The 12,825-nt window shown below is 34.6% G+C and overlaps 3 protein-coding genes across 4 annotated transcripts in view; 2 read left to right on the top strand and 1 right to left on the bottom strand.

Moving 5' to 3' along the window:
- The window catches only part of LOC110018430 (cinnamoyl-CoA reductase 2), an 8,819-nt gene extending 5,056 nt beyond the window's left edge, over nt 1-3,763 (top strand). The window contains exon 4 of the mRNA XM_020715742.1: nt 3,376-3,763. Within this exon, the coding sequence (XP_020571401.1) occupies nt 3,376-3,526 (151 nt within the window). The 3' untranslated portion in view covers nt 3,527-3,763. The remainder of the gene's footprint in view (nt 1-3,375) is intronic.
- LOC110018429 overlaps nt 1-12,825 on the bottom strand; it is a 53,432-nt gene that overhangs the window by 24,105 nt on the left and 16,502 nt on the right. The window lies entirely within an intron of this gene.
- LOC110018427 lies at nt 7,707-9,492 on the top strand. Its single transcript, XM_020715737.1, has one exon. It carries the CDS (start codon nt 8,118-8,120, stop codon nt 9,432-9,434), a length of 1,317 nt encoding a protein of 438 aa, XP_020571396.1. The 5' UTR covers nt 7,707-8,117; the 3' UTR covers nt 9,435-9,492.

Here is a 12,825-nt window from a genome sequence, read left to right as displayed (position 1 = left end):
CCCCCCCCCCCCGCCCCAGCCACAGCATCTATAATCGGTCTCCACAATTTTGCGAACACATCGTAAAAAGTTTGAATGAGAAGCCAATCAATTAGAGCATGGTGTGGGCACTTTCTAAGCATCTTTTTAAACATCTTTCAAGCCTCATAAATGGATTCACCATCTAATTAGGTGAAGATATGATATCATTCCAAAGTTTGATAGTTTTTTAAGGTAGTAGATATTTTGCTAAGAATTTTTTAGCAAGGTTAGTCCAAGTAGCTATAGATCCTGGGGCTAAAAAATGGAACCAAATATTAGCTTTATCCCAAAGAGATAATGGAAACAACCTAAGTCTAATAATGTTGCGTGAGATAAAAGGCTGGACATAACTCTAGAAAACTAACTATATGGAGATTAGGGTCTTCTACAGGTGAGTTTCTAAATTGATCTTTTTGGATGAAAAGTGCCAGCCTGAATGGTAGGGTTATTGATACTTCTATGGATTTCATCTATCATGGGTTTTGATAAATTTCCTAAGTGGTCTAGGCATGATATTCTCTTCCTGAGTGTTTGTCATCTCTCCTAAATTCTTCCTTCCTAAAATTTTTTTTAAATTTTTTTTTTTTTTTTTTTTTTTTTTTTTTTTACGGATCTCTTAAATTCAAGTTCATAAGACATAAATTTAACTAGTCCAGTCATATGCATACAAGCCTGGAACTAGCAAGTGATAGCTTCTAAAGTAACAGGAAACACAATACACAAATAAAATTTACTAAATATGTAAAATAGAAGATTATGCATAAACTAAAAGCAAGAATAACAAAACATTTTTTTAAATTTTCTAACTCAATAAATAACAAATAAAATACAAAGAAAATACAACACGATGATTTGTAAGTCTAAACCTTAAAAGTTCAACAAAATCTTTCTAAAATTGGAAATTCAACGTCGTCCCCGACAACGACTCAAAAAACTTGATACACTTGTGTTGAAATTCAGAATAATCTGAAATAAAACGGAATAATTTTATTAATATGAAAAAGGGTATAAATAACTCTTACATGAATCCTAAAATAAGAAAATAAAAAAAAATTAACAGGAAAGGAAGCACATAACACCAATATTTTTAATTAATCAATTTATATAAATTATTTGGAGGAAAATGAAACAACATAAAATAGGAAAACCTAAAATAAGAAATAAATTAAATCTGATCCAAGAAAATAAATCTAAAATAGGAAATGAAATAAAATTATATTAGGAAATAAATTTAATTTTCAGTACTTTTAATACGAATAAATTATTTTCTAATTTAATTTCTAACATCCTCCCTCAAGTTGAAGCATAGTTGAAAATCATATTCAACTTTGATTTGAAAACCTCAAACAATGGGCGAGGGGAATCCTGTGAATTAGATTTCAGGTCTTTATCCCGTATTGTGGTTGCCTTTGAATACAATTCATGTACTTTCTGTGGGCAAGCGAAAAACTCTTAGAGGTAATGTTGCAGGAAAGTAGACAACCTACAAGAACAACTAACTTTTAGTTGACTGCGTTTGTCTTTGATTGCAGTTATTGTAGTGTCTATAGGTAGGCGGAAGGTTCCTATCATAATGTTGCGAGAGATTTTGTAGGGAAGTAAATAACTTGCATGAAAAATTGACTTCTAATTTATTGCAGTTCCTGCAGTGTCTGTAGGTATGCAAAAGACTTCTACAGATAATGAGATAGGAGAGTTTGTAGGGAAGTAGACAATCAACAGGAAAAGCCGTAGGATATGTCCTGCAGAGAAAAAAGGAAAATTTTTTTAGGTAAGTCTTGTTGCAGGAAAAGTCTTTGGAAGAGGGTCTATTGTAGAAAGGATTCCGGTGAAGGAACTGCTTCAGGAAAAGCTTTTGGAGGAGGGCATGATACAGAAAAAGAACTTCGAAGGACGACCTGATGCAGGCAAAAGTTCCGGAGGCATGCTGCAGGAAAAGCTCCAGAGAAGAGTTTGTTGCTGGAAAAGCTCTGGAGAAGGGCTTGTGGTAGGCAAAAGCTCCGAAGAAGAATTTGATGCGTGACAAGACTCCGGAGGAGGGCCAGTTGCAGAAAGAATTTCGATGGAAGACCTGCTACAGAAAAAACTCTGGAGGAGGGTTTGATACAAGAAAAAGCTCCAGAGGAGAGCTTGATTTAGGAAAAAAGACTCCATAGGAGGGCCTAATGCAGGAAAAAGGCTCCGAAGGAGGATCTGTTGTAGGAAGAATTTCGATGGAGGATCTGCTGTAGGAAAAGCTCCGGAGGAAGTTCTGTTGCGAGGAGAGCTTGCAACATGATACTTCTAGCTACAACGTTGGGAGATTAACATGTGTGTCCAAAAAAAGTGTAACAAAATGAGTAGAAACATACCCGCTCCTCGGAAAACCAGAAACAACAACACTCCTTAGCCTCTTTTGAGCTCATAAGAAACAGTTGTTTCATATTATAGTTCATGTTTGTCTACCTGGCATAATTACTTTCTATGGACAATGAGCTTATGATTTGGGAAATAATAATAGGACCAAGACTTGTGAAAGTGAAACAAAATATGGTCGTTAGAGTCAAACGGGTTTTAGAATGGGATATCTTTTGAAATAGCAGTATGCTGAAGTAATGTGCATTCAAATGGCAGTTCAACAAGAGGAAGCAAATTCTGACAAAAAAAAAAAACAATGCATTTGGAGCTTCTGTATTATTTTTTTGAAAGTCCCATCCAACAATTAATTTATGGTGCTTTCCTCTAGGGAAATGCTTATAGGTTATGATGATAAATATATTCTTTGGCGTTTATGTTGACATTGCTTTTTCTTTGATCCCGGCTCTTATTAATTGGGATAAGGCTAATGCTGATGATGATAATAAAATTAATGAGAAATTGCTGGTAAAATTACCATCTTATGGTAGAACAAGTGGCGAAATTAGGTCAAGTCTGGAGCGTGCAATTGTCCATCCTAGAACTCGAGATTTTTCTATAAATGATAGAAAATTTAATAATTTTTTCAATATAGTTTGAGCAATTTAGTAATTTTTTCCTAATCTCAATAGATTTTCTTGCTCAACACTCGTTCGCTTTAGCATGATCATCTTCAATCGAACCCTCTTCACCTTCCTACTAGTTACATACACTTTACAAATATATCCTGTAACTTATATGAATTGACATGTATAAACCTAAATTTTAATATTTATTTGTATAATAATTAAATTTTTAACATCACATCAGAAATACTACTAATATTAATTTTGTAAAGTGAAACATATATTTTCATGCGCATGTTTTGATATGAATATGTTACTTAAAGTTATGCAAATATCGAAGAAAATTTATAAAAATTGTATGGTATGTTTGTAAATTTCCAGTATTGCTTTACAGGTTCGATCAACAAACTCAGCCGGGACTTGTTGCATGTAAGGATGCTGCTAAAAGATTGATTGAGCTTGGGATGGTCTTCACTCCAATAGAAGAGGCAATCAAAGAGTCAGTGGAAAGCATGGAAGCAAAAGGATTTCTTGTTCCCACCTAACCTGCAATCGTAATTCAACTAGCCTCTTCCTCATGAGCAAGATCTTTATCAATAACAAGCTTTTCTATGAAACATTAATTATTTAATTAAATTAAACCAAACACGATTGAACAAAAGTTTATTCGTATTCGACTTATTTATAAATAAATTTGGATCAAAAAACCCAAATTGATCTTTGAAATGTAGTTACCCATTGTTGGGCCATCATATGTTCAAGATGTCATGCCATTTTCAATTACAATAGTGTGGAGTTCACTCATTCAAGATTATTTAAATCGTAAGATTCCTCCTAAAACTCATCATTTTTTGTTTATCTTGGTTAAGCAACTCTAGAACTCTAGCCCTTAGTTGGTAGCTGTTTTTATCAACTCGATTCTAATTAGCCAAACATAAGTAGTGGAATAAGCCATCTCTCATCTTTTGAGTTAACTAATTTGATCATTGAATTGACTAGATAAACATAATCTTTAATCACACATGTATGAATAATATTCAATTCTTTCAAATAATAAAGCCAAGCATAGTTTGAATCTTGCCCTTAGTCATTTAATCGCATATATTTTAGAAATCAAGTATAATGTTTACTTCATCATATTCCTACTTTAGTTATCAATCATTTTTTCATATACTTTTTAGCTCCAAAAGGTGTATCATTTTGGTTGATGATAGTGAAGAAGAAAAGAGAAGTCTGTCTTCTTACAACTACCCCACAAGATGCTTGGACTTAACAATTCTCTAGATTGATGATCACTAGGGCCGTAAATGAGCTGAGCTTGAGAGAGCTCAGGCTTGGCTCGTGTTCGGCTTGTTCAAAATTGCTCAAGTTCGAAGTCGGCTCATGTTTGAAATTGGCTCTTGAACTGTGTTCGTGCTCAGCTTGAAATTAACTCGTTAAACTTAATTTGAAAACATAAATGTAGAGTATTGGATTCAAACCTGGACCAAATATATTCAAAAGAATACACATAACACCATTACCACATGAGCTATTGTAATTTAAATTTAGATATAAATTTATATTATTATCTAAATAATTATATGTTTTATTTTATTTCAAGCTAAAACGAGCCGAACGAGAGTGAACCAAGAGCTGTTCGTGTTCGGCTCGTTTAATAATTCGAGCTTAGTTCAGCTCGTCTACTTAACGAACGAGCTGAACAGGAGCTACTTAATGAGCCGACACGAGTTGTTCGCGAACAATGAACTTTTTTGACAGCCCTAACGATCCCTTCATGTAGACAAATGAAATTTTAATTCTTCACCAAAAACAATGGAAGTATCGATGGAGAAGGGCACAAATCTTCGCATGGGTTGCTCAAGAAAAAAAGATTTGTCTTCCCATGTTGATTTTAAGAGGAATGAAAAAGATGATGAATTGCACCTCTTCATATTTTTGTAATATATAATTTCAATTTATTTGCAAATATTTTTGTAATTTATACTACATGAAATAATGTTGAGCACAACCAAGTGGGCGAAAATAAATTATCACGTGTAAGGCCTGTGAAAGAGTTGGTAAAAAGATAAATAGATTAATAAAAATGACATTTTCATTCTTACCTCCCACTTTTTATATATTTACATATCTAACCTAAATTTTAGCATCAAATGAAAAGCATTATTATTACTAACTTTTTAAAAGTGAAATATACATTTTCATGCATAAATTATAACATCAAAATATTCTAAATGTAAATATTACACTTTAGGTGTTAGATTTGTAAGTACATAAGAATTGTATGGTATATATGTAAATTTTTCATAAATAAATTGTCGTTGTTACTGAGTGGAGAACTACCCAACATGGTAGAGTGGACTGACTCGTAGAAGTGTCGATGTACAACTTAATTTTTTAAGGTCGGACCTAAGCCATACTGCATGAAATGACGTACAAAAATAAGCGAGTTAGGTTGATTGCGAAGCATAAATGAGCAATTTATTTTTGATGTGGGCCAAACCACAGCGGTCTCTCGTGTTTCTTCTGTCATTGTCTCATGGGGTTTTATCTTTACCTTGGATGATTAACTGAGATTTTGAGAAATGGCTTGATTTGTTGATAGCAAATGTTTCAGGCGCCCCGTAGGCAATCACCTATATGAAAAATATGAGGATGTTTGAGTGGGAATTTGAGAAATGCCTGAATGAGAGTGCTTGATTTGTTCATAGCAATGTTTCGGGTGCCCTGTATATAGTAGTTTCAAATGAAAAACTCAGGGTGGGGTTTTATCTTTATTTTTGATGTTTGAGTGAGAATTTGAGAAATGACCGAAAGAGGGTACTTGATTTGTTGATAGTAATGTTCACGATGCCCTATATGTTATTTGAGTGAGAATTTGAGAGATGGCTGAAAGATGATATTTGATTTGTTGATAGCAATGTTTTGGGTGCTCTATATGCAGTAGGTTGAAATGAAAAATGTGGTGTGGGTTTTTATCTTTATCTTTGATGTTTGGGTGAGAATGACAAATGGCTGAAAGAGTATTCCATGTATGTAACTGCATCAAATGCAAAATATGGGGTGGGTTTTTATCATTACCTTTGATGTTTGGTTTTTGTGTAGAGGTGGTGGTGTTGTGGAGGTGATGGTGTGTGGTTGTGTTTGTATTAGAGTATGTGTTGGTGAATGTGTGGAGGTGGTGGTTTTGTGGGGGTTGTGGTTGGTGTGTGGATGTGTTTGTGTTAGAGGATGTGTTGATGAATGTGTAGAGGTGATGGTGTTGTGAAGGTGGTAGTTGGTGTGTGGTTGTGTTTGTGTGGAGGTGTTAGTGTGTAGAGGTAGTTGTGGTGGTGTTGTGGATGTGTTTGTGTCTTGATGTGTTGGTAAGTGGAGGTGTTGGTGTGTCAGTGATGATGTGTAGGTGTTGGTGTAGTGTTGTGTGGAGGGGCATTGGTGATGATACTATGACATTCCTTTTTTTTAGTTACGATATTGTGGCATTCTTATTTATGTTATTTAGTTTTTTTTTTCATGCTATTAACACAATGATTAAGACGAAGGAGGTAGGTTCATCTGTAACGTGGGATAAAGAGAAAAAAAATAATATTTTGAGACCTTTCCCTCAAGTAGAACTATAAATGACCAGAGCTGGACCTCGACTCGTGTTCGACTCATTCCAATTTGCTCGTTCTCGAAATGGCTCGTGAACATTATGTTCGTTTTCGACTTGAATAACACATTCTAGTTCGTGTTCGGCTCGAAATAGCCTCGTTAGAACATATTCCGCTGAATAACACCGAGTGACATCGTGGAATAACACTGCGATGCTATTAGGGTGTTATTTGCGGTGTTATTGGTGTTATCGTGTTACACTGCGGAATAACACTGAGCAATACCGCAAAATAACACTGTGGTACTCGCGGTATTATTGGTGTTATTCCGCGGGGTTGATGGTGCTATTACGCGGTTTACACCGCAGAATAATGCTGCTACGGTGTTTCTTGGTGTTATTCTGCAGTGTAACATCATATAATAACACTTAAAACACCTCGAAACAGATAACACCTCAAATAACACTGCAGTGTTATTCCACGGTTTATGTGGCTGGTAACTACAACTTCCCACTGTGACCTCTGTCACCAACTGATGCTACTACAACTTTCAAATATAGTCACTATGACTAAATGCCGTTAATGCAGTCATCGACTATGTCTTATGTGACCGAATGATGCTCTTATTACTTTCAACTACAACATTTGTGACCAATTGACACTATTACAATCATTGTTCATGGACTGTGTCTAACTGCTACTATTGTATCAACCGATTACAGCCTTTTCGGCCAATTACTACCTTTATAGCAAACAAATATGATGTTTGTGGCTAGCTATTGCTATTATAGTCAAGAATTATGTTTATTGTAACCCAATTATGACTATTATAATTGAATTACTATTACACATTTGTAATTATCTATTATTCAATTTTATTTTCTTTGATTCATGAAAAGAATTGACTTATGTACTTACAAACACAGAGTGATCACTTAATTATGACTATTATAATTGAATTACTATTACACATATATAATTATCTATTATTCAATTTTATTTTCTTTCTTATGTACTTACAAACACAGAGTACACAGAGTGATCACTCTGATTCTGCTAGGCCATAATTATTTTTCTAGAATTTTTCCACAAAAAAAATACTAATATCTCCTCTTATTATTCGTCTAATATTTATAATGTTTTAGATCTTAGTACACTAGAGAGAGAGAGAGAGAAGATGAGTAATGTGTATTCACGTGGGACAATCGACTGCAAGTGCCAACTTATCTCGATCGACCCGACCGCCGCGTTCCAATGAGCGAGGCATCGTCCCCCCTTCTTCTTCAACATCAAGAAAACAAAAATGAAAGAAAAAAACAGGCCCATTTATTACCTCTCAAGACTTTCCGCTCTTCCACTCCCTCAGTGCTCTTCTCCTCCTCCAAGAAAAAGATGAAGATGGTGGAGTCAGACCACCTTCTTCCTACAATCCCACCTCCACCTTCCCCTGCCTAAAGTTATCCATCATTTGATCCCCGTTTCTCCTATAAAAACCAGACAAAACTGTTCAGACAGAAAAAACAAGAGCAACGAAGAGGAGATCATGGGAAGCATGGAGGAATACACTACATCTCGCAAACAGAACAATCAGCAACAGAGCACAATCCGATCAAAACTGAAGCTTGTTCTCCTCCTCATCTCCTCCAACCTCCTCACCATCTACCTTTTCTCTTCCCACAAACCCCTCAGCTTCCGCCTGTCAGATCACGTCCCTGTAATCCATCTCTGGGACTCTCAATCCCTCCTCCGCGAACTCAACTCCACCCAACTCCGCCTCTCCCAAACCAAATCGCAGCTCTCCCAACTTCACCTCCGCCTCCACACTTCCAACTCCCTCTTGGAAAACCTCCTCTCCGAACTCGGCCACACCCACAACCATCATTCCATCACCGACGGCGATCTCTCCGGCGAGCTCAAACTCGCCGTCGGACCCCATAAACTCCCCCTCGGCTTCACCTCCCAGCTCGACACCGATGAACTCTTCCCCTCCCTCGGCTCCCCCTGCCTCCGCTTTCTGGACGAGCTCACCCAATACATGAATTACCCCATCGGCGGCGATTGCCCCGTCGACGACAACTTCGCCCAACGCCTGATGCTCAAGGGCTGCGAACCTCTCCCCCGCCGGCGATGCCATCCCAAATCCCCCTCCGGCTACATCGGCCCCCACCCCTTCCCTTCCAGCCTCTGGTCCATCCCCCCCGACACCAGCATCATCTGGGAACCCTATTCCTGCAAGAACTACAGCTGCCTCGTCAACAGAGGGAAATCGAAAGGCTCTTACGATTGCAAGGACTGCTTCGATCTCCACGGCCGAGAAAGAACTCGCTGGCTTTACGACAATGGCGGCCTCGATTACAGCATCGATCACGTCCTCTCCCTCCGACCTCCGGGAACCATTCGCATCGGCCTCGACATCGGCGGCGGAAGCGGGACCTTCGCCGCCCGGATGAGGGAACGCAACGTCACCATTGTCACCAGCTCGATGAACTTCGACGGCCCGTTCAACAGCTTCATTGCGTCGAGAGGGCTTCTGGCTCTACACCTCAGTGTGGCGAATCGGCTCCCGTTCTTCGATCATACCCTAGACATCGTGCATTCGATGCATGTGTTGAGTAATTGGATTCCGGATCAGGTTCTGGAGTTCGCTCTGTATGATATTTTTAGGGTTTTGAGGCCGGGGGGATTGTTCTGGCTCGATCATTTCTTCTGCGTGGGGAGGGAGATGAATTACACCTATGTGCCCATGTTCGAGAGAATAGGGTTTCAGAAGCTGAGATGGGATGCGGGGAGGAAGCTTGATAGGGGGATTGACAAGAACGAGTGGTATCTCTCTGCTCTGCTTGAGAAGCCCATGACATGAAAGCAGAGAGGAAGAAGATGAAGAAACCGATACCAGAGTCTTTTAGTTCAAATTATATTGAATGAATTTGTGAAATTATGTGATTTGTTTTGAGATTATTACAATTTAAATTATTTATTTACAGTATTAATCTCAAAATAAATTAAATTATTTTCGATGTCATGCTGAAATGGGTGTATTTTCATAGCCATCTTTTAAGTGGTCTGCAAGAAGGATTTAACTCTTGTTGGATTTAATAAATTTTATAAATTTGGATTTGCTATGCTTAGTGGTGCTTAAATTTTGATATTTATTTGGGGGTAATATGCATTAAATTTTAGCGCTGTCAATACGACTCGTTGTTCACGAACAGCGCGTGTTTGACTCGTTTAGAAGCTCGTGTTCAACTCATTCACTAAGTTAACGAGCTCAACATTAGTGTTCGGCTCATTTTGGCTCGAAATACTACTCATTATAAAGTTCCATATATTTATATGCTTGAAATTAAAATTATTATATTTAAATAAGAAATATCATTATATTAATTTTTTTGGAAGTGCAATACATCATTCCATGCAAAATTATTAAATTATATTCAAATGATGTTTTAAAAATTAACAATAATTTTTAAATTTTGCCCCAATCTTTAACATCTTATGGCTACATAATTAGCGTTGTCAAAACGACTCATTGTTTGTGAACGGCTCGTGTTCGGCTCTTTAAGCAAACGAACCGAACATGAACACACTTGTTGAGCTCGAAGTATAAACGAGCCGAACACGAGTTGAGCATTGGCTCGCTCTTATTCGGCTCCTTTACACTCCTATTAAATTTGATTAAATTTGGGCACATTGTTTTGTTTTTTGTTGATATTTGATTTTTTTATTTGAAGATTTACATGCATCGCTCGATTTATGTAAGTATATATCTAACATTGAAATTTTATATTTTACATTTATTTTGTGACATGAAAATTTTGGGTGGTATTAAGTAAAATTTCAAAGTTTTGGTGTTAGATATATAAATATTTAGAAATTGGGTGGTTGGTATGTGAATATCCCTTTATTATTTGTATATTTAGTTTTTATCAGTCATAATTAGATTAGGTAAATGATGATTAGTGTAAGATAAAACTTGATTAGTCATAATTAATAATTTATTGAGTAAAATGAATAAAACTACCACTTGGTCGAAATAAACAAAAGATAATACTAATTTATTACATAACATAATTTCATGTACATGCCTACCACATAATTCTTATGTATTTACATATTAACATCTAAAGTTCCATATATTTATATGCTTGAAATTAAAATTATTATATTTAAATAAGAAATATCATTATATTAATTTTTTTGGAAGTGCAATACATCATTCCATGCATTAATTTATGACACAAGAATGTGATAAATGTAAATATGAAACTCCATGTAGTAGACATACAAATACATAAGAATTAGTGGGCATGTATGTAATTCCCCCAAATTTTGTATTTATTTGCATATTTAATGCTTAAATTTAATATTCATTTATAAAATAGTTTAGTATTATAATAATATCAGCAGTGTCGCATATTATGACTCTTTGGTTGACAAAGTTTTTAAGATCTCTAGGATCCCGCATGTGCGGAATGGAATTCATAGGTACGTGAGATTGGTTGGAAGGATCGTCTAATAGTCGCTTGTATATATATATATATAATCATGTCAATCAGCATGCATGAATATTTGTGCTCCATTGCATAAATATTATTATTAATGATACTTTTATGTGATTTTAAAGTTTAGGCATTAGCCCTGTAAATATATATAAATCATATTACAATTTTTCAATTATATTGACTACCACCTTATTTTTATGGTTGATTGCTTATTAACTTAAATGTTCTCGTATATAATTAATTTGAATATTAATATTTTTTAAGTTAATTTTTTTTATTTGATTAAATTAATTATATTACACTTAGTATAGATAACATTTGAATTAATCATTAATTAATAATTTATTAAAAATTGCAATTTTATTTTGTCGATTTAATTAATAAATATTATCATTTTCTATTAGCAATTTTTTCAAAATTAATTTGTATTAATTATGAAGGTTGATTATTTTAATTAAAAAAACTATATGTAATATATTTGATTTATCATTACTAATTTTTGGAAAATTTACATTCATACCTTACAATTCTTATATATTTATATATCTAATACCCTAACTTTCATATTTAAATTTATAATTCTGGTGTGATAAACATATACATGAAAATGTGTCCCAGGCTTTATTATATGCAAATCATCTTGTAAATTATCAAAAAAAACTCCCCGAAGAGGTTAATGATTAAGAGGTTTACATGTATTTTTGTCATGTTGGAATCTAGGCCTATAAACAGGGATCCATTCCTTGGGCATATTTATCAAATAATTTCTTTTTTTGAGATTTACGTACATATCACTTAATTAACGTGAATTTATAAGTAACAATTTAATTTTTGAATAAATGTCATATTATTGATGCATGAAAAGATGTATTTTACTGTGATATAAAATATTTTGATGACATAAATGCAAAAAGTATAATTAAATGTTTAATTTTTTTAGTTATTTGGCAAAATTTTGCTTAAATAATACTCAAAAAATTGCTGCCAAAAGCCTATAAATGATGAATGCTTGCATTACGCTAAAGGAAAAAGAAAGGAGATATTATGCATTTGTTACAACTTACACATGTTTGCGATGGGACCTTGGTTTTCTAACTCTATTCCCGGATTAAAAATTTAAAAATTGGGATATTTACATACAAACCACCCAATTTCTTTGTATTTACTTATATAACCAACTAAACTCTATCTTTCATATTTGTACCATTCAAATCTTTCATATCGCATAAAAAATACAGTTAAGGTGGCATGCATGTAAAAAATAAAGTTCAAGTGATAGATATGTAAATATTTTTTTTAAAATATAAATTTTCATACATAGATTTATACAATCAAAATGCTATAGATACAAAAATCCAAATTTATTCATGTGAGTTAATTTAGTTTTTGAAATTATATTCAAATTTCATATAGTTCCACCAAATGGTGCTCATCACCCTTTTCCTAGCAATAAGGTCAATTCACATATCAATGTTTCTTGTTAATTCGCCTACAAATAGCCTCGAAAACAAACTATCAGACATTATTAGTACAATCATTAAAGGGGCATTTATATGCATGCCACCTAATTCTTATATATTTACATATCTAAACATCTATACTTCTATATATTGAGGCATTTACATACACACCACCCAACACTTATGTACTCACATATCTAAAACCTAAACTTTTATCATTGCATTTATAACACCCAAATCTTTCACATCAGGTCAAAAATACCACTATTTTAACTTATAGAAAGTGAAA

Source organism: Phalaenopsis equestris, unplaced genomic scaffold (assembly GCF_001263595.1).
Source record: "Phalaenopsis equestris unplaced genomic scaffold, ASM126359v1 Scaffold000022, whole genome shotgun sequence".
NCBI lineage: Eukaryota > Viridiplantae > Streptophyta > Magnoliopsida > Asparagales > Orchidaceae > Phalaenopsis > Phalaenopsis equestris.
Note: the sequence above shows the minus strand (reverse complement) of the source record. Positions and strands in the feature narration are given on the sequence as shown.